At 44.4% G+C, this 24,269-nt stretch overlaps 1 protein-coding gene across 1 annotated transcript; it reads right to left on the bottom strand.

Annotated features, from left to right (window-relative positions):
* Positions 1-473: 473 nt before the first annotated feature.
* On the bottom strand, positions 474-24,166 carry LOC133053807 (neuroblastoma breakpoint family member 4-like; the record flags this gene model as incomplete). The annotated part of the gene is made up of 7 exons (XM_061138274.1): positions 23,989-24,166; positions 21,906-22,020; positions 20,627-20,841; positions 19,523-19,580; positions 10,571-10,746; positions 4,781-4,918; positions 474-553 (listed from the first exon to the last, which is right to left on the bottom strand). Coding segments are annotated over exons 1-7 (960 nt in total), but the record flags the coding sequence as incomplete, so codon positions are not given.
* Between the last annotated feature and the right edge of the window lie 103 nt (positions 24,167-24,269).

Consider the following 24,269-nt stretch of genomic DNA (forward strand, 5'->3'; position numbering starts at 1 on the left):
GGGGGTAAGTCAGGTGAAGAAACAAAGAATGTGTGTGATTGAAGGCCAATGTTTTCAGTGGCTTAAATGCTGCTCTTCTGATGAGGAGGACCATGGATCTGGGCTTCCTTGTGGCTAATAGGAAAGGTCAGAGGGAATATGAGGATGGTAGCAGTGGGGAAACAGTAGAGGTCAGAGTGGAAACAGGAGAGTGAGAGGGAAGGCCACTGCAGGGTGGCAGCCCCAACGGAAAAGAGAGGAAAGACCACACAGAGGTGTGTCAGCTGTTGAGTGAACAAATGAGGAAGAGAAAACTTAGTGGGAGATTGAGCCATAAGAGATAAAGAGCATAAGGAAGAAGTGCATGGGATTACCTCTGTACCCTAAGCTTGAAGGCCAGGGAATCTGCACGCTAGTCTCCACTTGCCAAAGAGCAGTTTTCTTCTGAGAATCTTCTGTTTCAGGACACTTAAGCCTTTAATCTTGTTACAGACTGGATGCTCCTGTGTGCTTGCTGTGGAGCCCTCACCTTCCAGCTTGGGAGGGTTCTTCATTCTGATGGAAACATCCAGCTCTGAAGAGAAAACCACAGCCAACAGGATCCATTGTTATTCATGATTTACAAAGACTTACTCCTTCACCCAAGACAGAAAGGTACATCAGGTACCAAAAGTGTCCAGGAACAAGAAAGGCCATCTGAAAGCCCATGGGTAGGTGAAGACAATGGAGATATTTTTATATTTTCTTTTTTACTGATCTTCCTTGTACTACCCAGTATTGTAAGTGTGCCACAGGGCAAATGTGTTTTCAGATGCCAAAAATGAGCCAAGAAAAATAAAATGGATGACAACAAAAAATTCCTACGTAGAAAAGACAAAGGCAATAAACTCCTCCAGGATGCAGTTTCTACTGTTGGGAGGTAAGAGATGAAGCAAAGTCAAAGTTGAAGGAAAACCTCATGAGAGTAAAGAAGTGGGGAAGTCTAAATTGGAAAACTTTTAAATGTGCATCAATATATACTTCATATGTATGTAAACACACTACATATTTTATTTATACATAATTTTAAAAAGGCATAGACAATATGATAAAAATGGAATAAAAGTCACAGATGAGTGTGTTTGTGGTGGAATAAATGAATGAAGGATTTGAGCTATTGAATGGATCATTCTGTTGGCTTCCTGATGAGTTGAATTTGGAAAAGAAGATAGAAAAATAAGCAGAATGAGAAGGAAGCTCTTTTTGGTTACAGGAATTAGGAGATATACAGGAAGTAGGAGACAGGGCAGGTGGGAGTCACAGTGTGAAGGGGTGTGAAAGTAAAGGGCATTAAGACTACCCTTTGCTGCAAAATCTGCTGTGAAGCCTGGATTTATGCTCAGGTCTCTATGGAAGGTGAGCAGGAAACAGAGTGACTGAGCCAGTGGGGTTCAGCCTTGGCTGAGAATGTGGGAGGGCAAGCACAAGAGAAGGAGAGACACTTGCTGTTTGCAGATGACATGGTCCTCTACATAGAAAACCCTAAAGACTGTACCAGAAAATTACTAGAGCTAGTCAACGAATATAGTAAAGTTGCAAGATGTAAAATTAACAAACAGAAATCCCTTGCATTCCTATACACTAACAATGAGAAAACAGAAAGAGAAATTAAGGAAACAATACCATTCACCACTGCAACAAAAAGAATAAAATACTTAGGTGTATATCTACCTAAAGAAACAAAAGACCTGTACATAGAAAACTATAAAACACTGATGAAAGAAATCAAAGAGGACACAAACAGATGGAAAAATACACCATATTCAAGGATTGGAAGAATCAATATTGTCAAAATGGCTATACTACCCAAAGCAATCTACAGATTCAGTGCAATCCCTATCAAGCTACCAATGGTATTTTTCACAGAACTAGAACAAATAATTTCACAATTTGTATGGAAATAGAAAAAACATCGAATAGCCAAAGTAATCTTGAGAAAGAAGAATGGAACTGGAGGAATCAACCTGCCTGACTTCAGGCTCTACTACAAAGCCACAGTCATCAAGACAGTATGGTACTGGCACAAAGACAGAAATATAGATCAATGGAACAGAATAGAAAGCCCAGAGATAAATCCACGAACCTATGGACACCTTATCTTCGACAAAGGAGGCAAGAATATACAATGGAAAAAAGACAACCTCTTTAACAAGTGGTGCTGGGAAAACTGGTCAACCACTTGTAAAAGAATGAAACTAGAACACTTTCTCACACCATACACAAAAATAAACTCAAAATAGATTAAAGATCTAAATGTAAGACCAGAAACTATAAAACTCCTAGAGGAGAACATAGGCAAAACACTCTCTGACATAAATCGCAGCAGGATCCTCTATGACCCACCTTCCAGAATATTGGAAATAAAAGCAAAAATAAACAAATGGGACCTAATGAAACTTAAAAGCTTTTGCACAACAAAGGAAACTATAAGTAAGGTGTAAAGACAGCCCTCAGATTGTAAGAAAATAATAGCAAATGAAGCAACAGACAAAGGATTAATCTCAAAAATATACAAGCAATTCCTGCAGCTCAATTCCAGAAAAATAAATGACCCAATCAAAAAATGGGCCAAAGAACTAAACAGACATTTCTCCAAAGAAGACATACAGATGGCTAACAAACACATGAAAAGATGCTCAACATCACTCATTATCAGAGAAATGCAAATCAAAACCACAATGAGGTACCATTACATGCCAGTCAGGATGTCTGCTATCCAAAAGTCTACAAGCAATAAATGCTGGAGAGGGTGTGGAGAAAAGGGAACCCTCTTACACAGTTGGTGGGAATGCAAACTAGTACAGCTGCTATGGAGAACAGTGTGGAGTTTTCTTAAAAAACTGGAAATAGAACTGCCATATGACCCAGCAATCCCACTTCTGGGCATACACACCGAGGAAACCAGATTTGAAAGAGACATGTGCACCCAATTGTTCATTGCAGCACTGTTTATAATAGCCAGGACATGGAAGCAACCTAGATGCCCATCAGCAGACGAATGGATAAGGAAGCTGTGGTACATATACACCATGGAATATTACTCAGCCATTAAAAAGAATTCATTTGGATCAGTTCTAATGAGATGGATGAAACTGGAGCCCATTATACAGAGTGAAGTAAGCCAAAATGATAAACACCAATACAGTATACTAATGCATATATATGGAATTTAGAAAGATGGTAACAATAACCCTATATGCAAAACAGAAAAAGACACACAGATGTACAGAACAGACTTTTGGACTCTGTGGGAGAAGGTGAGGGTGGGATGTTTCGAGAGGACAGCATTGAAACATGTATATTATCTAGGGTGAAACAGATCACCAGCCCAGGCTGGATGCATGCAACAAATGCTCAGGCCTGGTGCACTGGGAAGACCCAGAGGAATCGCGTGGAGAGGGAGGTGGGAGGGGGGGATCAGGATGGGGAATACATGTAAATCCATGGCTGATTCATGTCAATGTATGACAAAAACCACTACAATATTGTAAAGTAATTAGCCTCCAACTAATAAAAATAAATGGAGGGAAAAAAAATAAAAGAAAGAAAAAGAGAGACAAGCGGGAAGAGGAGACAATAAACACCACAAGACCTACTGGCTCTTGTCAGGCTCTGCATCCCTGCCTCCCTGAGCACTCTCCTTAGACTCTGCATGCTGCACCAGGGGGCTCCTTCTCAGCTCAGCTCCACCTGAGGATGTGGGTCTCTCCTGGATCCTCAGATGAAGCCACAGCCTGAGGGAGGAGCACCAGGCAGCCCCAGGATCCAGTGGAGGATATGGAGAGAGATGGAGGGTAAGGATGAATACGTCCCAGATGAAATGGATGTGAGGGTCTGAAAGCTCTTTGAAGGAAACTTGAACAGAGGTGGATCCAAACGAGAGGAAAACTAGGAGACGGACATGGAGATGAGTGGAGAGAAAGAATAAAATGGAGTGTCTGAGACTGATGGGTGCACTTCAAGAATGAGGGTAGCCCTTTATTTTAAAATGAGGGTAAAATGAGGAAAAGAACCTGGATATGAAAAGCAAACATGGGACTGAGTTTCAGGACTAGTGTTTACACTCTTGTTGCATGTTGCTAATACACTGTTACTGGGCGCACCCAACAGGAGTAAATTGCCTTGATGACAGATGTTGAAAGGAGAGGACAATATTGCCCAAGCTACCTATCTGAGAAAGCAAGGGAAGATGGGGTCTAGAGAAAGCGGAGACCATAAAGCTCATGCTACTGTAGAGGAAGCAACCATTGTGCAATGATTTTTTAAGTGTTACAGCACCAGAAAGACACAACGCTTAGAATATTATATATTCATAAAGGTTATCAAAAAAATTTTAGCGAATCAGATGCCTTGAACATTATATTGTTTAAGATTCCCAACAATCATGCAAAGGAGATAGAATTTTTCAAGAGTTCAGATGAGGCACAAGAGAGGTAAATACCTAGGAAGATAAATAAGTTGGCTCAGTTAAACAAGCAGGAGTTGGCAGAACCAGGGCCTGAGGCTGAGCTGGTCCTAAGTCCCAGGCTCTTGATCACCTCACTCTGTTAGAGTGTCATGGGTTTCAACTGGGCCAACAGCAGGTTGGGAGAGGCCTTCTGCCTCCTCCACCCACAGCTTTGTGATGACCAGTACATGGACCAGAGCTTTCTAATCCCCTTTTCTTTCTTACCTAGAAAGAGTGGTGCTTGGTTTCCAGAATCAGGGTTGGTGGTAAAGGCCCAGTTGGTGCAAGAAAGACCAAGAATGGCTTTGCTGTCACCACACTCAAGATGCTGGTCCAGCTGCCACTGCAGACAATCGGTCACGTGGGTACTTTTCTGAAGCTGTGCCTGTGAAGTTGGCACCTCTGACCCTGGGAAACTCACAGGTTCCTGGTGACAGTCCTCCCAGGTGTCACCTGAAAGGAAAAGATGGTTCAGTAGGACCAATGGAAGCTTTTTCTTGCTAAGCCCTCCCAGAGGGCCCATTTCTGTTGTCCTAGCCCATAAGTGAAACCACCCAATAACCCAGACAACAAAGGCAGACATCAATGTGAAGAAGATGCCATATTTATGGCTGGGACTGGGGTGCGGAGAAGGCAGGTGATAGGCTGCAATTTCTTGAAATGAGAAATCATCCACTTGAGTCTAGAGGGATTGGGTGACACAGGAGGTCAAGCCTCTTTTTCTGTTATTATCCTTAGTCTTGGAGCCTAGAGAGAAGGTTTTAGACAAGCCTCTAGGCATGGGGGAGAAAGAGTTGTTGGTGTCTACCTACAGGAATAAAAGAACAGGAAGAGACATATGGCCTGAAAGCTTCAGGTCCTACTAGAATTTGAGCCGAGAAAATACAGTACATTCCAGACCCTTTTGAACTTCCTTGCTTGAAAATGTTTGTCTACCCTTCCACTCACCGTACATGTACATATAGAATAAAATCCATTCCCACGTGGGGCAGAATGGGGATGGATGGTATTAGCAGCTAGAACTAATGGGGGAGAGGGCTGAGACCCTGTTGGAAACATCTTTGTGTCTCTTTAGAGAGATTATATAAGTACACTCCTTCAATACATGTCCCTCCACTGGTGCCTCGACAGTGCTCGTGATGAAATCTGTTTATATATTTCTACTGAGAAATGAGTACATATTCTCAGAACCTGGGCTAACCAAAGGCACGAAGTACCCTCCTCTGGTGCAGGTCAGGCTGCTGTGAGGTCTCGGCCGCCAGGGCCTGCTCTCCATTGCTGCGGGGCTCTCCTCTCACCTCCTTATGCATCCGCACCCTCAACAAGGTTTGTTTCTGTAACTGTCTCTCATGTGTCTGTTATCTCTCAGTCTTCCAGAGAGCATCTGAGTCTGACTCTCATCAAAGATTCATCCAACCTCCTTCCAACTGCTTTGTCTGATTCAGTCCTCTCCACACTCTCAAAGGTCACCTGGCTTATCACCCCCCAATCCTGTTTTATGACATGCTCCTCAGTTTATGGAAATTCATCCTCCCTTCCCTGCTACACAGATCTAACCTCCTCACCCGCCTTTCCAGTGCTCCTGTCTTCTGTCCCTCTTTCTTCTGCAACATCACTTCCCACAACTCCCTCTGCAAATCCTCCTAGGACTCAGGCTGGCCCCTTTCTGACCCCAGCCCTGTACCAGGAGCCTCTGTGAGCTTCCAGGGCTTTTTCCTAAAGCACTTCTCTCAGTCTGCTGTGCCCTTCATATTTCCACCAGGCAAACTTCATTAAACATTAATCATCATGTTTTAGGACACTTCATCAGATTTTATGACAATTCACATTGTGCTGAAGGGTAAATCCTTGTATATCAACAAATTTGGTGTTTGAAAGAACTGTCAAAACTAATATTCTCCAATGTTATTATGAATCGATGTCTAGGATTGTCTTTAATTAGCATTGTGTAATTTCATCATCTAATTTTATTTGCCTTTCTTGAGAATGGGTTTTATTAAACCTATGCTTTGAATATTCTTTGCATTGACAGAATATATTATAACCAAACATTTTATCAATCATTAACAATACTGCCCAATATTGTTAGTGTGGGGAAGAGCCTCCAATAGAAGATCAAGATGCAATTTAAAAATCAAGTGTCTGTGTTGTTTCTGCAGGGTTCCTCCTTGTACAGAGAGGCCGGGGTAGGCCTGACTACTTGTACCCGCATGGCTGCATAATGGCTATTCACACTGTCCTCAGGTTATCATGTGAACCCAGACGCAGGATGGATCCCTTATAGTTAGATATTCTATTCATTCATCTCAATCCATCTGTGGGGATTTGGCCTTTCCTGGCCCATTGTCGACAATGGACTCCCGGGACTGGGCCATATCACACACTCACAAACATCTCAGACACATATCTGAGTCACGTGTCTGAGCCTCACTCATCCTCTTCATGGGAACCCACACCCGGCGGTCAGTTTTTCTGAGATAGAGCTCCACAGTTTTCAATGGCTTCAGCACAGCCAAATTCAAGGTCTACCTGGACCCGTCGTGAGAGCAGGTGACCTGGGGGCAGGAGTGGGGAGCGGCGTGGACTCTCACCCTGGCTGATCCCAGAGAGAACTCCGTGGAGCTGTGGCTCCACCTTGAGGGGCCGGGGAGCTGCTGGCTCTGCCCTTGGGACACAGTGCACAGAGGGACTGGGAGCTGGCAGGTCTGAGTGAGGGACCACAGGGCTTCTCTGCAGCCCTCTGGCAACTTTCTGTTGAAGATTAAGAAAGTTGCAAATCATTTGGTTAGGGCAAAGAGAAACACGTGAGCAACATCCTCTCTGAGTCACTGATGGTCCGACTGCTGAGAGGAGAGGACAGAGCCTGAGCCAGGGAGTCGGGCCCAGGAGAGGTCAGTGTCCCACCTGCCAGTGGCCAGGAGTCTGGGCCCAGTGAAGGGACCTGCTGATCCTCAGTGCCCTCGGCTCCACCATGAGGCACCTCAGCTTCCTGAGAGGGTGCCTGGGAGGGCTGAAGGGGTTATAGTGCACTAGGAGCTCGCTTAGGAAGAGCATGGAGGACAGCAGGTGCACAATAACTGTGTGTTCCCCTTCTGGTTTGTGAACTACTGTGATCCTGAGAAAGCCTTTGCTTCTCTGCTCCTCAGGGAAGAATGAGAAATAAGAAAGAAACTGCTTCCAAGGTGAAAAGGCACCAACTGATTGATGGACAACATTTATATGCCAAATATCATTTTAAAAGAAGTCAGATAAAGTCTGATACATAATGGAGTTTCTTCTGGTTTATCAAGATGTTCTTATGTATCAAAGTCCTAACATTAAGAATGCTTCTCCTAAAGAAAAAGTAAAAAAAATATAGCCCAAGAAGGATTTCATATTAGGTTTTAATTTCCACACCCTATGAACTCCTACCCAAGGGGACCTGGCTCATAAATTCGGTCAATTCCCCCATCAGACACACAGGTTATAGATAGTTTCCAGGAGATTATACCACTGAGATTGCATAAAACATTGAAACTATAAGCAACACATGGAAGACTCCTTTTTGCTGCACAAAGGATGAAACACAAGGGTGATTCTAGAGGATACAACAACAGAGACAGATATTTGGCTTCATGGAAATAACAGGGCATAGACAGATTTGATGCTCAGGATCTAGTATCTAAATGCTTCAGAGGGAGGTAGGCAGCAAAGGGGTAAGAATCTGGAGTTGGGGAACAATATAACATGCATTACAAATATGGAGCAGACAATCATGAATGCAAAGCCAGAGAGCTTGCATTTTCAAGAAATACAATTAGCAGCAAAATTTCATGACTATAAGAATTCTTATCTTGATAAAAAGAGCTCTGTTACACAAATTCCTGCAGGTGAGACAGTGGTAGCTGAGATTCTGCCCTTATCCCTCCACTTGCCCTCTCTGGTCTGACTTGATACCACAAGCCTGTCCTGGTGAGATGAGTTCAGGTGACAGAGGGCAGCCTGGGGCAAGAAGAATGCAAAGGCTCATGATGCCTTTTATAAGTTCAAACTGAGAACATAGTTATAATCTACTCGAGCCTAAGAATCTGTCTGGGAGTACTCACCGTTTACATCTAGAGCCAAGAAAACTTCTCTCTTCTCTGTTGGGAAGGAGACACTCCTAGAAGGATGACAGGAGCCTTCCAGATGATGGCCAATAGAAGCAGCCAGATAACATTCATCCACTGAGTCCTGGTGGACTACATTCTCTTCTACCACCAGCTGCTCCATACTGAGATTTGTGGGGTTGGGAGAGCAGATGGTTAAACAAGAGGGATTAGTCAACCTGGAGTCATAATTGGTTTTGATGGGAGGGTTAAGTGACATGTAGGGAAAAACAAATGGGGAGTCCCCTTAAAGGGAGGCATAACAATCCCCCCACCCACAAGCCCCATCTGGGGCCTGAAGGTGCTTGCAAAAGGAAAGTGAGAGAGAGAGTGAGGGAGAGTGAGCATGAGATGCTCTGAGCACAGAGAAGAAATGAGTTCAGGGGGAAGGAGAGGAACCACCCCAGGACACATAGTCATGTCGCACATGCCCTCAGAACATAAAGGGAGCTTCAAATGCACCATAAATTTTGTTGAAATTTACATGCTGCATCCAAATGAACACCAACTCTGGCAGCATAATGGACTCCTAGAAATCTTGTGTCTGCAAGACCAAGTTTTCTAATACTGCGATGGGACAGGAATTTTTTTTCCTAGTTACTTTTCTTGCCACGAAATACCTGCCAAGGTCTTAAGACCAAAGACAGAGGCAGATAAGTATGGCATGCTGGTTTTAATGAAAAGGAGAGGACAGAGGAGTACAAGAAATCCTGTGGCTGATCAGTAGCCCTGCTTCAACTGACTGCAAGTCACTATAATTGAGAGGGATTCATAAAGGGTGAAAACAGACAACCTTGTGACAGGGACAGTTTGTGGTGGTCTGAATGGAAGGAATAGGCATGGTCAGCACTTTCTGATTCCCCTACATGTGAGATGACCAAATGTCACCACTGATGTCAGACCCACGTTTCTCCATAGTTACCTAGAACAGATGATGTCTTGATTTTCCTCGTCCTCAAGAACAGCAAGATTTTCTATGGATAAATTCAGACAAGTTGAGAAACATTTAGCAGATCTCATTGTGTAAATTAATAATCCAGTGTCTAATACTGCCATGGGGACATTTATATCAGCAGTAAGATGATAGGCTATTTAAGGATATTCCAGATGCCTCAAGTTGGATCTCTCAGACTCTCCTTGGTTTACTTTCCTGAGCCATCAGGCAAGATCTCCCTTCCCTGGTAGATCCTCAACACAGTATTCTCTTCCAAGTCTCAGTAAAAAGTTAAAGATTCATCTTCCCCAGATGGTCTGGGGAATAGCCCACAGCATTCTTGCAGAATACTGTAATACTCAGGCTTTTCTCATCATATGCTGACTGCTTTAGCAGAATGATGCGTGGAATGAACAAAACCTCGAGTCACATGAATCCTAGTTGTTACACGGACCCTTCAGTCATTCATGGGGTGGGAAAATGCCAGGGCTCTGCCTTGCTTCATGAAACACACACGCAAGGTGATGGGAGGGCTCTCTGCATCCTGGGGCCCAGATGATTGGTTTGCTAAGACAAGCAATTTAGAGAAGCAGACACTGGGGGTGCCAGCAGTGACACCAGGGGAGAACAAATACTGACGGCTGTGAGCACCTGTGCGAAGGCGCGGAAATTCAAGGGGCACTTTGGGTGTGAAAATGGGAGCCTTGTGGGCAAGAAGAGACATCGCAAAGGAGTCAGGAGAAAATACAGTCATCTCCAAACACCTGCACACATACAAGTGAGTGAGTGTGTCACACCAGCCTTGGGTCCGTGATCTAACTTGGGGCCTGACCCATAGGCTTCACCTGAATGAAGAAGACAGCACAGCTCCCAGACCCACCTGATGTCTGTACTTAAAACTCTACCACAGAGTCTGATTCAAATCACTGTCTACAGAACTTCCAACAGGGATGAGAAATCTCAGCACCCCAGAGGCGAGGAGTACGAAGCACACGGGGTCTACCTGGGCATCCAGGTGGAGTTCTATCACAAGAAAATACTCACTGGTTACATCCCGAGCATAAGAGACATCCAGGTCCTCAGGTGAGAAGATGGCTGTGCTCCTATAAGGCCAGAAGGAGTCTGACAGGTTAGGAAGCACCGAGTAAGTCAGATAATAGTCATCCAGAGAGTTCTGTGGGACACCATCTTCTACCATCTGTGGCATCTGTCTGCTGAACCTGGTGGGGGAGGGAAGGCAAAAGATTAAGCCAAGACTGATCAGAAACTGTACAGTTCTATCTGGTTCTGGTGGAATGTTTGAGTGGCGAAGCACGCCAAGGGTCTCTTCCATTAGAGAGAGAAAAGTCTGTTTTGTGTGTGAGACACAGCGTGGTTTCACAGGGGCAGAAGAGAGAAAGAGCAGTAGGTGCTCAGCGCTCTGGCCAAAGAACAGGCTGATGAACAGACTGAATTCTCTCTGATGGTGCGCTCATGCCTCACATACAAGACACAGAACACTGGCTTTCACACTTCCATCCACACTGCATTGACATTACTATGACACACATTCCAGCAAGCTAACACAAACAGACAGCAGATACGCATCTCACTCTGTAAACCACACCTGATATAAAGGTTGAGTACAAAAACACCAGTCTGACTTAGTTCACCCGGGTCAACTGATTTGGGTTTTAAACTTGACAAGTAAATAAGAAATGGGAAACAATAGAAGTACCACAGTGAAAGCAGAGAACATTATGAGAAAGGATAATAGTGATGGGCAAAACTGCCAACACAATATATTCAGCACTTTCTGGTTTTCCCTGGATCGGGGTCTGTAGATGTCATCACTGTACAAGGAGCCCACAGATATTCAAAATTACCTCGGGGCAACCACCTCTGGTCCTTTCAGGTCATCATGATCATTCTGCTTTTCTGCAAATAAATTAACAGGAGAGTTTTATCAGGCAAATGCCTTTCAAAAATGCCCAATGCTGTGCCTATCTTCACAATGTGGTAATAGGCTGTTGAGACAGAAATCATCCAGGAGGCCCTAGAAAGAGCCTCATAAGAAGGCACTGGGTTTCCTTCTTGAGCCATTGGGCAAATTTCCTTGATATCATATGCCATTGGGAGAGTATCCTGGTTGTGATTCTGTGCAAACAGCTAAATAAATCCTTTTCCCCACAGTTCCTGGGGAACGACTTTGCTACATCCTCAGCCTGCTATAATACTTAGGGTTTTTTTCATCTGAAATGTTGTTTATTAATGGGATAAGTGATTACACACTGAGATTAAATGGAAGTGGAATCCATACACCATCAAGTCAAGTGAATCTCAAAGCTGCAAACAGTGGCCATTCATCAGGTTGGGAAGTTCCAGGGCCCTGCCTTAGCTCAGAGAAACATACCAAAAGATGACAATGTGGCTTACCTTCTGGTTTCAGAAGACTTCGAACAAGATAAGTGAAAGGAAAAGAGAGAGCCTATGGGTTGACAGAAGTGAACCAAAGTAGTGACATCTCCAAAGGTATAAAGAAGCCTGCCAAAAGCCATGGACAGGTGTAGGAGCTCAGGGACATTACCCAGAAATGAAAATTAAAGCATTTCATGTGAGATAAGAGGTTCACTCAAAATTAGGAAGTCTGAACGGTACCTCCTGTGCCACAGCTGCTGAGGTACATGTGAGTCTGGCTGGACCACCTTGGGTAGAGTGGTTTACCCCAGGGACACCCTGACAGTGAACTTAGAAAAGTTCATTCATAGAATGTCTTATTTTAAATGGAATTATAGAGTCTGGTTCAAACCAGGCTTCAGGATGTAAGCATAAGGTCTATTAAAGGGGATTAATTCTCCAGGAGTAGACTAAGAGTTGTAATGAAGAGTACCTGTGAGACCAGTTGGAATTTCATCCTCTTCAGCATGAGAGCAACCACAGGCTCCATCCACGGCAGACTCCACATTCTCTTCATCAAATGCAACTTTCCCATCACTGTAAGGCTGGTTGCAGGCAGAACCTTCCTGGGGAGTGGAAGCTACTGAAACACATTCATCCTGGGATTGTGGGAACACCACCGTCTTTTCCAAATCCTGCACGTTCACACTGTGTCAGAGGGAGAAGGGAGGACAGAAGATTAAGAGGACTCAACTCCAAGCTATCTGGCTGGTTTTGAGGACAGGCATTGAGAGTGGTCACAGAAAGCAAAAGGGCAGCCCCCTTAAGGAGGGAAGTAACTCCTCCTGCTGTGGAGTGGAGTGTGTCTGCCCTGGGGTGGAATAGAGACAGCAGGTTCTCTGGGCACTGGCCACACAACCAGTGGTTGAAGGAGGAGACAGAACGTTCCCTGCATGCTAATGTCATGACCCCCAGCATACACAGAGGACTGGGACAGCAGTTCAAACTTTTCTGCACACATTGTGTTGATCTGGATATCCTGTGTCCAAGTCAACACAGCTGTTAAGAAGTTAAAAACTTGTTTGACTTTGGACCCTATTCCATTCAATTAAAAAATTTTTATTTGCACAAATATACCTTCCAAATCAGTTTTTCAGAGTTGGAGAAAAAGGAGTTGTAGACTACATATTCTGCCTTCAATAACTATTTCTTCAATATTTTGTTGTAATATGAATATCGTTCTATTTTCTTCCTTTGAAATCCAATATTTGCCAACATGCTGATGCCAAACCAGTGTAAGACCATAGGATCTCACCCTACATTAACCACTCAGGAGAAAGCACATGAACACAGGAACTCCTAGGTTTGGTTATTTCACCTGGGTCAACTCACTGTACATTACTAAGCTTGAAGGATTAAAAAATTGAAATGCAGAAACTTGTGAAACATAAATAGACAACATTGTTAAAGAGATAATTGCTGTTGAATGAATAGATGAAAGAATTACATAGACTACTTTCTATTTTCCTTTGGATCTGAGGTCTCCTGCTGTCACCACTGACATTCACAGCCCACAGATCTTCAGATTACCTGGGAAATGTGAGCTCTTGTCCACTCACTTGCTTGTGATAATTTTCATTGTCTAGTAAGAAATTCAGAGACAGCAGGTCATAATAAAATCAGACCTCACACATATCTACTCAGTAATCATATATACAACAAGGACTTTAATATTCTCATTGTAAGACCTTAATTCTTTAGCAAAGTGATTCTAGGACACTTAAGTCTTATGAGAATTAGACTGGACTGCTTCCAGAGCCATTGAGGAAATTTGCTGCTTGATCTGGTATCTCTCCCAACATCCTTTGTTCTGAGTCTGTATAAGCAGTTAAAAATGTATTTTCCACAGAGATGCTGGAACATGAGCTGAGTTATTTTCTAGAATTATTTCTGTAGTACTGCTTAGTCCCATCAGATTATGTGGTTGTTGATTGTTTAGAGGAATTTATACTTGGGACTAGAGTGATAGGTGAATTGTGAAAGCCTTAGCCACTCAGTAATATCTGTCTCTTTGTGACCACGTGGACTACAGCCCACCAGGCTCCTCTGGCCATGGAATTCTCCACACAAGAATACTAGAGTGGGTGCCATTCTCTTCTGCAGAGGATCTACATGATGCAGGGATTGAACCTGGGTCCCTGCATGGAGGACAGATTCTTTACCATCTGAGCCACCAGGATAGCCCAGTGAATTGTACTAACCCTCAAATCAAAAAGAATCTTTGGTGCTACACAGAAACCATGGCCATTGGAAGCTGGAGGAACTGCCAGAGCCCAGCCTTGCTGCATGGAAACATCCAAGCGAGGCAATGGTACAGTTGTGTCTGCCTTGGTGTCAGATAACATCTTAGCTAAGACCTGCCAACATCAAGAAAAGGGAGACTGGGGCTGAGAGCAGTAAAACCAAACCTGGAAATCACCTCTCCTTATAAAGAGGCAAGTCCGTCATCATTTCTGGAGAGGCCAGGAACATTTACAAAAATTAGATCACTGCAGTTAACAATACACTGGCTCCAAACTAGTTCTGACAGATACCTCCTGTGGATTTCCAGCTGAGGTGGGTGAGAGTTGTCAAAACTGATTTGGGTCAAATGCCTGACACTGGGGTCAGGGTGACAGAGGCAAGCCTGGAGCCAAGAAAAGAATGAAAGCTCCCTGACCCACCTGATGTCTCTGTTCCATAAGAGAGCCTTTTCCCTGGTTTCGACTAAGATGTATCTATACAACCTGTCCTCAGAGATGAACTTCCTTGGTCTACACAGCTTGTGGGGAGAAATAATATGGGGGCTACCTGAGATATTGGTTGGAATTTCATCTTCTTTAGCATGAGAGTAACCACATGTTCCATCCGGATCAACATCTACTTCCAGTTCATTAAAGTTAAATTTGTCATCACTGTAAGGCTGGTGCTGATCAGAACTTCCTTGGAGAATTGAAGGCATCAAAACACATTCATCCTTGGATTCTTCATGCACTTCCTTCTTTTCAACCTCCTGCAGCTCCATGCTGTGCCAGATGGGAAAGGAGTGACAGAAAATTAAATTAAGAAGATCTGACCCCAAGCCATGCTGGCTGGTTTTGACAGGAGGCATGGGGAGTAGTCACAGAGAGTACAAGAGCAGGCCCCTTCAAGACAGAAGGAACTATCCTCTCTTATATGAAGTGGAGTGTGTCTGTCTGGGGATGGGAGAGGGGGTCAAGCAGGTACCCAAAAGAACAGCCACAAAGTTCTGATGTGGAAGGAGCCTCAACCATCCCAGGATGGTACTTTCAGGAACAGGAAGCACAGATGAACTTCCACACCAAGTGCTTCCCCACAGGTCCTAAGCCATGTTGAATTTAAGATGAAGTAGTCAAGTGAATAAGGGCTTCCCCGGTGGCTCAGGAGGCTGAGTGGCTCCTGCCAATGCAGAGATGTGACTTTGAACCCTGGCCAGGAAGATCGCTTGGAGAAGGAAATGGCAAACCACTCTAGTATTCTTGATGGGAAAATGCATGGGACAGAGGAGCCTGGCATGCTCCAGTCTGTGGGGGTCACAAAGATTCAGAGACAACAGAGCAACTGAGCATGCACAGTGAAGTGAGTACAGATATTAAAGCTTTATAGCCTCTCTGAGATGTTCTACCTTCTCTTTAGGAATTGAAGGGCCTCTAAGGCCTCTTTCACTTACTAGTATCACAGACAACTAAATTTCTTTTTTGGACAGTTGTCCTGGTGTTTAACTTTGCTAGGTGCTTCTCTACTAATTCTGTTGCTAGTTACCTTCCTTCCAAGGATTGAAAACAACTGTGTAGAAATCGATATTTATCTCACTTGGACTTCCTGTAGAAGAGAACAGATCCTCTCTGTGTATACAGGAAATCCTAAGGGTGGTGCATTCACTTTGGGTCATACATACAAGTAGCACAGAGACAGCAGACAACCAAGTTACAGGGACACTTCCATGTGGGTTGAGTGAAGTAAATTAATACCATGTGAAGTTGTGCTTATACTGACATCTGGCATGTGACTCTCTTCAGTTCACTTTTGTGACCCTGTCCATGTTTTCCCTACACATTACCACCTCCTGATAGACAAACTGAAAACCATAACCACAGAAAACTAACCACTCTAATCACATGGAGCACAGCCTTGACTAACACAATGAAACTATGAGAAACGCCATGAATGGTCATGGTGGAGAGTTCTGACAAAACATGGTCCACTGGAGAAGAGAATGGCAAACCACTTCAGTATTCTTGCCTTGAGAACCCCATGAAGAGTATGAAAAGGCAAAAAGATAGGACACTGAAATCTGAACTTCCCATGTCGGTAGGTGCCCAATATGCTCCTGGAGATCAGCGGGAAAATAACTCCTGAAAGAATGAAGAGATGGAGCCAAAGCAAAGACAACAGCCAGTTGTGGATGTGACTGGTGATGGAAGCAAGGTCTGATGCTGTAACGAGCAATACTGCATAGGAACCTGGAATGTTAGTTTCGTCTTTCAAGGCAAATTGGAAGTGGTCAAACAGGAGATGGCAAGAGTGAACATCGACATTATAGGAATCAGCCATCTAAAATGGACTGGAATGGGTGAATTTGACTCAGATGACTGATATATCTACTACTGTGGTCAAGAATCCCTTAGAAGAAATGGAGTAGCCATCATAGTAAACAGAAGAGTCCGAAATGCAGTACTTGGTTGCAATCTCAAAAAGGACAGAATGATCTCTGTTCGTTTCCAAGGCAAACCATTCAATATCCCAGGAGTCCAAATCTATGCCTTGGCCAGTAATGCTGAAGAAGCTGCAGATGAACAGTTTTATGAAGATCTACAAGACCTTCGAGAACCAACAGCCATAAAAGATGTTCTTTTCATTATAGGGGACTGGAATGCAAAAGTAGGAAGTCAAGAAACACCTAAAGTAACAGGCAAATTTGGCCTTGGTGTACAGAATGAAGCAGGGCAAAAGCTAATAGAGTTTTGCCAAGAGAATGCACTGGTCATAGCAAACACCCTCTTCCAACAACACAAGAGAAAACTCTACACATGGACATCACCAGATGGTCAGCACCAAAATCAGATTGATTACATTCTTTGCAGCCAAAGGTGGAGAAGTTCTATACGCTCAGCAAAAAGAAGACCACGTACTGACTGTGGCTCAGATCATGAACTACTTAATGCCAAATTGAGACTTAAATTCAAGCAAGTAGGGAAAACCACTAGACCATTCAGGTATGACCTAAATCAATTCCTTTACAATTAAACAGTGGAGGTGAGAAGCAGGTTTAAGGGACTAGATCTGATAGAGTGCCTGATGAACTATGGACAGAGGTTGGTGACATTGTACAGGAGACAGAGATCAAGACCATCCCCAAGAAAAAAAATGCAAAAAAGCAAAATGGCTGTCTGAGGAGGCAGTAGAAATAGCTGTGAAATGAAGAGAAGTGAAAAACAAAGGAGAAAAGGAAAGATATTCCCATTTGGATGCAGAGTTCCAAAGAAGAGCAAGGAGAGATAAGAAAGCCTTCCTCAGTGATCAGTGCAAAGAAATAGAGGAAAAAATAGAATGGAAAAGACTAGAGATCTCTTCAAGAAAATGAGAGATACCATGGGGACATTTCATGCAAAGATGGGCTCAGTAAAATTGTATGGACCTCACAGAGCAGAAGATATGAAGAAGAGGTGGCAATAATGCACAGAAGAACTATACAAAAAAGATTTTCATGATCCAGATAACCACGATGGTGTGATCACTCACCTAGAGCCAGACATCCTGGAATGTGAAGTCAAGTAGGCCCTGGGCAGCATCACTATGAACAAAGCTAGTGGAGGTGATAGAATTCCAGCTGAGCTATTTCAAATCCTAAAAGATGATGCTGTGAAAGTGCTGCACTCAAAATGGCAGCAAATTTGGAAAACTCAGCAGTGGCCACAGGACTAGGAAATGTCAGATTTCATTCAAGTCCCAAAGAAAGGCAATGCCAAAGAATGCTCAAACTACTGCACAGTTGCACTCATCTCACATGCTAGTAAAGTAATGCTCAAAATCCTCCTAGCCAGGCTTCAACAATACCTGAACCATGAACTTCCAGATGTTCAAGCTGGTTTTAGAAAAGGCAGAGGAACCAGAGATCAAATTGTCAACATCCGTTGGATCAATGGAAAAGCAAGAGAGTTCCAGAAAAAACATCTGTTATGCTTTATTGGCTATGCCAAAGCCTTTCACTGTGTAAGCTGAGCAAAGTCACTTCAGTTGTGTCCGACTCTGTGCGACCCCATAGATGTCAGCCCACCAGGCTCCCCCGTCCCTAGGATTCTCCAGGCAAGAACACTGGAGTGGGTTGCCGTTTCCTTCTCCAAAGCATGAAAGAGAAAATTGAAAGTGAAGTCACTCAGTTGTGTCTGACTCTTAGAGACCCCATGGACTGCAGCCTACCAGCTCCTCCATCCATGGGATTTTCCAGGCAAGGGTACTGGAGTGGGGTGCCATTGCCTTCTCTGTTTGACTGTGTGCATCACCACAAACTGTGGAAAATTTTTAAAGAGATGGGAATACCAGACCACCTGACCTGCCTCTTGAGAAATCTGTATGCAGGTCAGGAAGCAACAGTTAGAACTGGACATGGAACAATGGACTGGTTCCAAATAGGAAAAGGAGTATGTCAAGGCTGTATGTTGTCACCCTCCTTATTTAACTTACATGCAGAGTACATCACGAGAAATGCTGGGCTGCATGAAGCACAACCTGGAATCAAGATTGCCAGGAGAAATATCAGTAACCTCATATATGCAGATGATACCACCCTTATGGCAGAAAGCAAAGAAGAACTGAAGAGCTGCTTGATGAAAGTCAAAGAGGAGAGTGAAAAAGTTGGCTAAAGCTCAACATTCAGAAAACTACGACCATGGCACCTGGTCCCATCACTTCATGGCAAATAGATCGGAAGACAGAGGAAACAGTGTCAGACTTATTTTTGGGTGGTCCAAAATAACTGCAGATGGTGACTGCAGCCATGCAATTAAAAGACGCTTACTCCTTGGAAGAAAAGTTATGACCAAACTAGATAGCATATTGAAAAGCAGAGACATTATTTTGCCAACAAAGGTCCATGTAGTCAAGGCTATGGTTCTACCAGTAGTCATGTATGGATGTGAGAGTTGGACTATAAAGAGAGCTGAGCACCGAAGAATTGATGCTTTTGAACTGTGGTGTTGGAGAGGACTCTTGAGAGTCCCTTGGACTGCAAGGAGATCCAACCAGTCCATCCTAAAGGAGATCAGTCCTGAATATTCACTGGAAGCACTGATGCTGAAGCTGAAACTCCAATACTTTGGCCACCTGATGCGAAGTTCTAACTCATTTGAAAACACCCTGATGCTGGGAAAGATTGAAGGTGGGAGGAGAAGGGGACGACAGAGGATGAGATGGTTGGATGGCATCACCGAGTCAATGAGCCTGAGTTTGAGACTCCGGGCATTGGTGATGGACAGGGAGGCCTGGTGGGCTGCAGTCCATGGGGTCACAAAGAGTCGGACACGACTGAGGGACTGAACTGAACTGATAGATAACCATCACCTGGGGGTTGGTGTTTCTTGTGCTTGTTCATCGACTTCATCTTCATCTTCATCAGTTTCTGCAAACAAAATTGGAAATACGCAGTCAGCTTCTAGTCACTTCACCCACTGCAAACACAGGGACTCATGGTCCAGGACCATAAACATCTATGTGTGAGGCAGTATTGTATGGGCGTTTTAATGCATTGTCTTTAAACAGCTGCCCAAGCATGGATCTGAACCAACAGGCAGTCTGTTTCTAAACTGGTAGATCATCCTCAGGACACCTTCTGCTTGAAACTGGGCAAACATTTAAATTGTCTTTTCTCCTTATATCACCTCACATTGTTCACCTCCTATCTCCACTTCTACAAATGTATCATCCATCCCGCCACAAATTCTGCCAATGACACAGCCTCTATAAACCTTCTCAGGTCTCACAAGATGCTGTCCTTGCTCTAAGGAGAACAACCACATCCCACATTCCTCCATCTGGGAACATCCTGGCTCTTCAAGGTCGCTTTTGTGTGTTATCTGGGAAAGTCTCTCCATGGAAAGTGAGTGCTCCAGTTTAAACCATTTTCCCAAGACCAAGTCCAACTCTATCAAGTACCTTATCCAACACCACAAAGTGAAGGGCTTTCTCTTTTCTGCAGTGTATTTGTAAATATTCCCAAATTTCATCACTATAGCTCCCATCAACAGATTATTTCATCCATTTTACAGATGAGAACAGTTACTATCATATGGAAAAGCAATCATTCTCACGCAGTTATAAACACAGCACTCAGTCTGGAACCTGGGAACTTCCAAGCTTCATCTAGGGCTCTATTCACTCTAACAAGCTGCCTGTCACCTGCTCCTTTCTGTGCTTTAATACTGGCTGGATGTTGCCTCCTGCCCCAGTGGCCATGGTCCATCAGGAAGGAAGCAGACCATTGGGATACGCTGACTTCCACCCTGTGCATTTCTCCTCTGTCCTCTTCCTGAGACTATCCTGCTCCTACATAGCCCCAAATAGGACATGAAACAGGAAAGCTGATAAACATTCCCAGTGGAGGTGTTCATCTTACCACCTGGGGACCTAGGAGAGGATCAGTGCTCTCAGAGTCTGTGGCCCCCTCACCTGGGCTGAGCTTGCAGGCAAGGCGCTCTGCCAGGCGGTATCCCTCAGACAGGCTCTCTCTGAAGCCCTGCCCCTGGTGGTTGTCCAGGTCACTGTGGGTGAGGAGGTCCTTGAGGTGCTGCTTGAGCAGGACAGAGTCATCTTTCCCATCCTGTAGTGTCTGCCGTAGCTGGGTCAGCTCTCGTGCCTGACTTCGAATTAGGACGTCAGACGTCCTAGGTGGAAAAGAAGACACAATTTTGAAAGGCAAAGAGTTAGATGAAAGATGGTTAGGGATTTCTCTGAGAACATCCCTAAGGAGGCCTCGAAATAGAATTCTGGCACATATCTGATGACCGGCTCAGTCACTCAGTCATTTCCGACTCTTGCGATCAAACGGAGTATGGTGCACCAGTTTCCTCTGTCCATCGGCTTATCCTGGAAAGAATACTGGAGTGGGTTGCCATTTCCTACTCCATATATGATGACTGGCCTATGTCAAAGACAAAGAAGGTAAGCAAAGGTTTCCCCTGTATCAGCCAGTACTCCTGTAAGATTCCGTGACATTCCATTCATTTTGTCCTTCTGTAAAGGTAACCTAATGTCTTCTCTGGAGGCTCAACTGGTAAAGAACCTGACTGACAATTCAGGAAACACAAGAGATGCAGGTTTGATCCCTGAATCGGGAACATTCACTGGAGAAGGAAATGGGAACCCATTTCAGTATTCTTGCCTGGAAACTTCATGGACAGAGGAGCCTGGTGGGCTACAGTCCATGGGGTCATAAAGAGTCAGACACTACTGAGTGCACACGCATGCATCAATGTTTTCCTAAATCTGCATCATGAAGATGTCTCTTCAGTTCCTCACTCGGCCATACCCATTTTTATTAAAAAATACACAAAATATTTTCTGTATTTTTAATGTGGCAATATAAAGTATTGTCCAGTGAATGACACACAGCCAGATACAGAGTGTGGACACGTATAGCTGGTGTGAATTGGGAAGAACGTAAGAATGACAGGGTTAAGAAAGCATTCCAGGATGTAGTCAGTCAGGAGGCGGTTGTGATTTAAAGGCAGATAATGTACCGATGGCACAACATTGTCAATGAGCTAAGTGCCACTGGTTCACTTGAATGTAGTGTATTTCATGATGAGATTCAAGTCACTAGTTTATGAAGGCAAAGTAAATTACTTCCTGAACAACAACTGGAGTCCATAATTCACCAACTGGTGTTCTCCACCTATTTTATTATATTCTGCCCTGTGCCTGCGATGAATATCCCTGCCCGCCTTACCTCAACCTTTCATCAAGTGTTGGCTTCTCTGCCAGCTTCTCTGCTGGCCTCCGCACCTCAACGGGCAGTTTCTCCCCCAACACGGATTCAACAATGTCCTTACATGCTTTACAATCTGAGGAAAGAGAGACACTGCATCAGGGAAAGCCGGCCTTGCTGCTGTGGTCACTGCTTTCAAGGGAGGAGGATGGGCCACATCAGTGGTGGATGTAGCTCCTTCCCCAGTCTCTATGGAGAGATTTCCACATCTGATTCCTCAGCGTCTGTACCGAGGTGACTCCCCATTTTAGAGCTAAGGAAAGAGAAGTTCCTAGGCACAGAACACAACTAGAGAAGATGAACTACCTTTTGGCAAAGTCAGAATTCACATCCCCTGAGACTGACCCTGAATCCCGGGCCACTGACCCAGGACCTGCAGCCTCTTAGGTGAGACGCTGAGCGGGGGCCTGGGTGGCGAGTCCTGTGGGGTCGGGAAGGCTCCTAGGACTACAGGACTGCTGGTTCCCTCATGATGGGATCTCAGTAACGAACAGGTGTCTCATATAAAACTCACCTGGACACACTGGTGTGAAATAGAATACATGAAACCATAAGGACCTGAAAGAGATAGGCCCAAACCCTGAGAAAGCCTGTGCCATTAGCAACAGTAGAACTATGAACTAAGTGTATTTACACTGAGCCAGGCACTGTTGTCAGAGCTTTGTCAGATTTACTCAGTATTCACTACAACTCAAACAAGAGTTCCTATTACAGCATCACACGGACAGAGGAGGAAACAAAGACACAGAAAGGTTCCCACCAGGGATGTGAGCCCAGGAAGCCTGGCCCAGAGTCCACGTCTTTTACACTGTGCTGTGGTGTGAAAGGTGACCCTGACCTCCACACCAGGGTCCTGGTGAGACATTTCTTCTTCACCAGGCTCACAATGTCTTTCCTAGAATTTTGTGACTATCATAAGGAGTGGTGTAAATAAAACTTAGTTTGTCCTTTCCCCAAAGCTCATCATTTCACTTTCTTAAATAGGAGGCTTTACCTCTTACGTCTCTCTGTGTCAGTCATTTTTCATTGACTCCCTCATCGCTTCATTGAAAATGACTGTAGGAAAGTGACACAGACACAAGTTGTCAAGATTCCTCTCATCCCCTTGTTGTGCATGTACCCTGGTCATGACTTCTTTCCTTACTCCAGGCCCCTCTTACTGAACAGGCAAAAATGATTCCAATTTCCAGGCTGACTGTGCATGCAAAGGGCCAACTCACACTCAGCCTGAGTTTTTACTGGGGCTGGTGATCTCCCCCCACTTACTATCATCTTCATGTTGGTCACACAACTTATAGCATAGACTCAGGGTCTCCGGACTCCTGGTCAACCTATATCACCAAAGTTTCACCAGCTCAAGTGGGGAGAGAGGGGAAAGTGCGGATTGTCTGATTTCACCAGAAACACCTTCACTCTTGCCACAGAGTCACATGGCTTTCTTGGACTCAGGAAGGAGAACCTGCACCGTCAGAAAGCACGGATTCCTTCTCACCAGGGAGTCCCTGTCATGATGGCCTCAGTTTCAGTGAGAAGCAGATTCATCCTTAAGCTCCTTTAAATCATATACCCTGTTTCTCACAGTGTGTAACCACACATTACCCCAGTGCAGATAGCACAGGGCTTTGCCAATGGAACTTCAGGGAACCTCGAACTGATGGAGTTCATTAGTCCCAGAGGTTTAGCCAAGAGGCATGCAGGATCAGATACAGAACAGAAAAGATTCCAGTCAACGCAGCTTAGTTTGCGCCTGAGAGACACGGGCACTCCTGTGCTGGCACCAGGAATCACTGTCTGGAATTTTAACTCGAAGCTCACCCTACACATCACTAAAAACTTGGAAAAGTGCCTCACTCCTTGTGCCTCAGTTTTCCCAGCCTCAGGAACTGAAGGCAAAAGAGCCACACTACTACCTTTCCTGCACTGTGGTCAGAATGGAATTCAAAATGACTAAGGGAAAAGGAGACCAATATTGGAGACTTACAGTTTCTTAGAGGGAAGACAGTGATCATTCATTGCTTTGGTGTCCATGATCCCGAGGACTTACTGTATTTCTGCAGATGGTTGGCCAGGGAGTAAGCAGTAGCTTGGGATACGAGGAATTTCTCTGTGAGGTCTCTGAAGTCCTGCTTGTACTTTTCCAGCTGCAACTGAAGCTCCTGGTTGATTTCCATGAGGGTACATTGTGCCCTCAGATCCGATAAAGAGGGAAGACATACTGCCATGGTGACATGTGGTAGAAGAGGTAGAAGCCAGGGGTGGGGAGGAGATACCCAATATATGGGGGATTCAAACAAGCAAAATCACATTGGTTTAATCAGCACTGAG

Source organism: Dama dama, unplaced genomic scaffold (genome assembly GCF_033118175.1).
Source record: "Dama dama isolate Ldn47 unplaced genomic scaffold, ASM3311817v1 ptg000407l, whole genome shotgun sequence".
NCBI classification, from domain to species: Eukaryota; Metazoa; Chordata; class Mammalia; order Artiodactyla; family Cervidae; genus Dama; species Dama dama.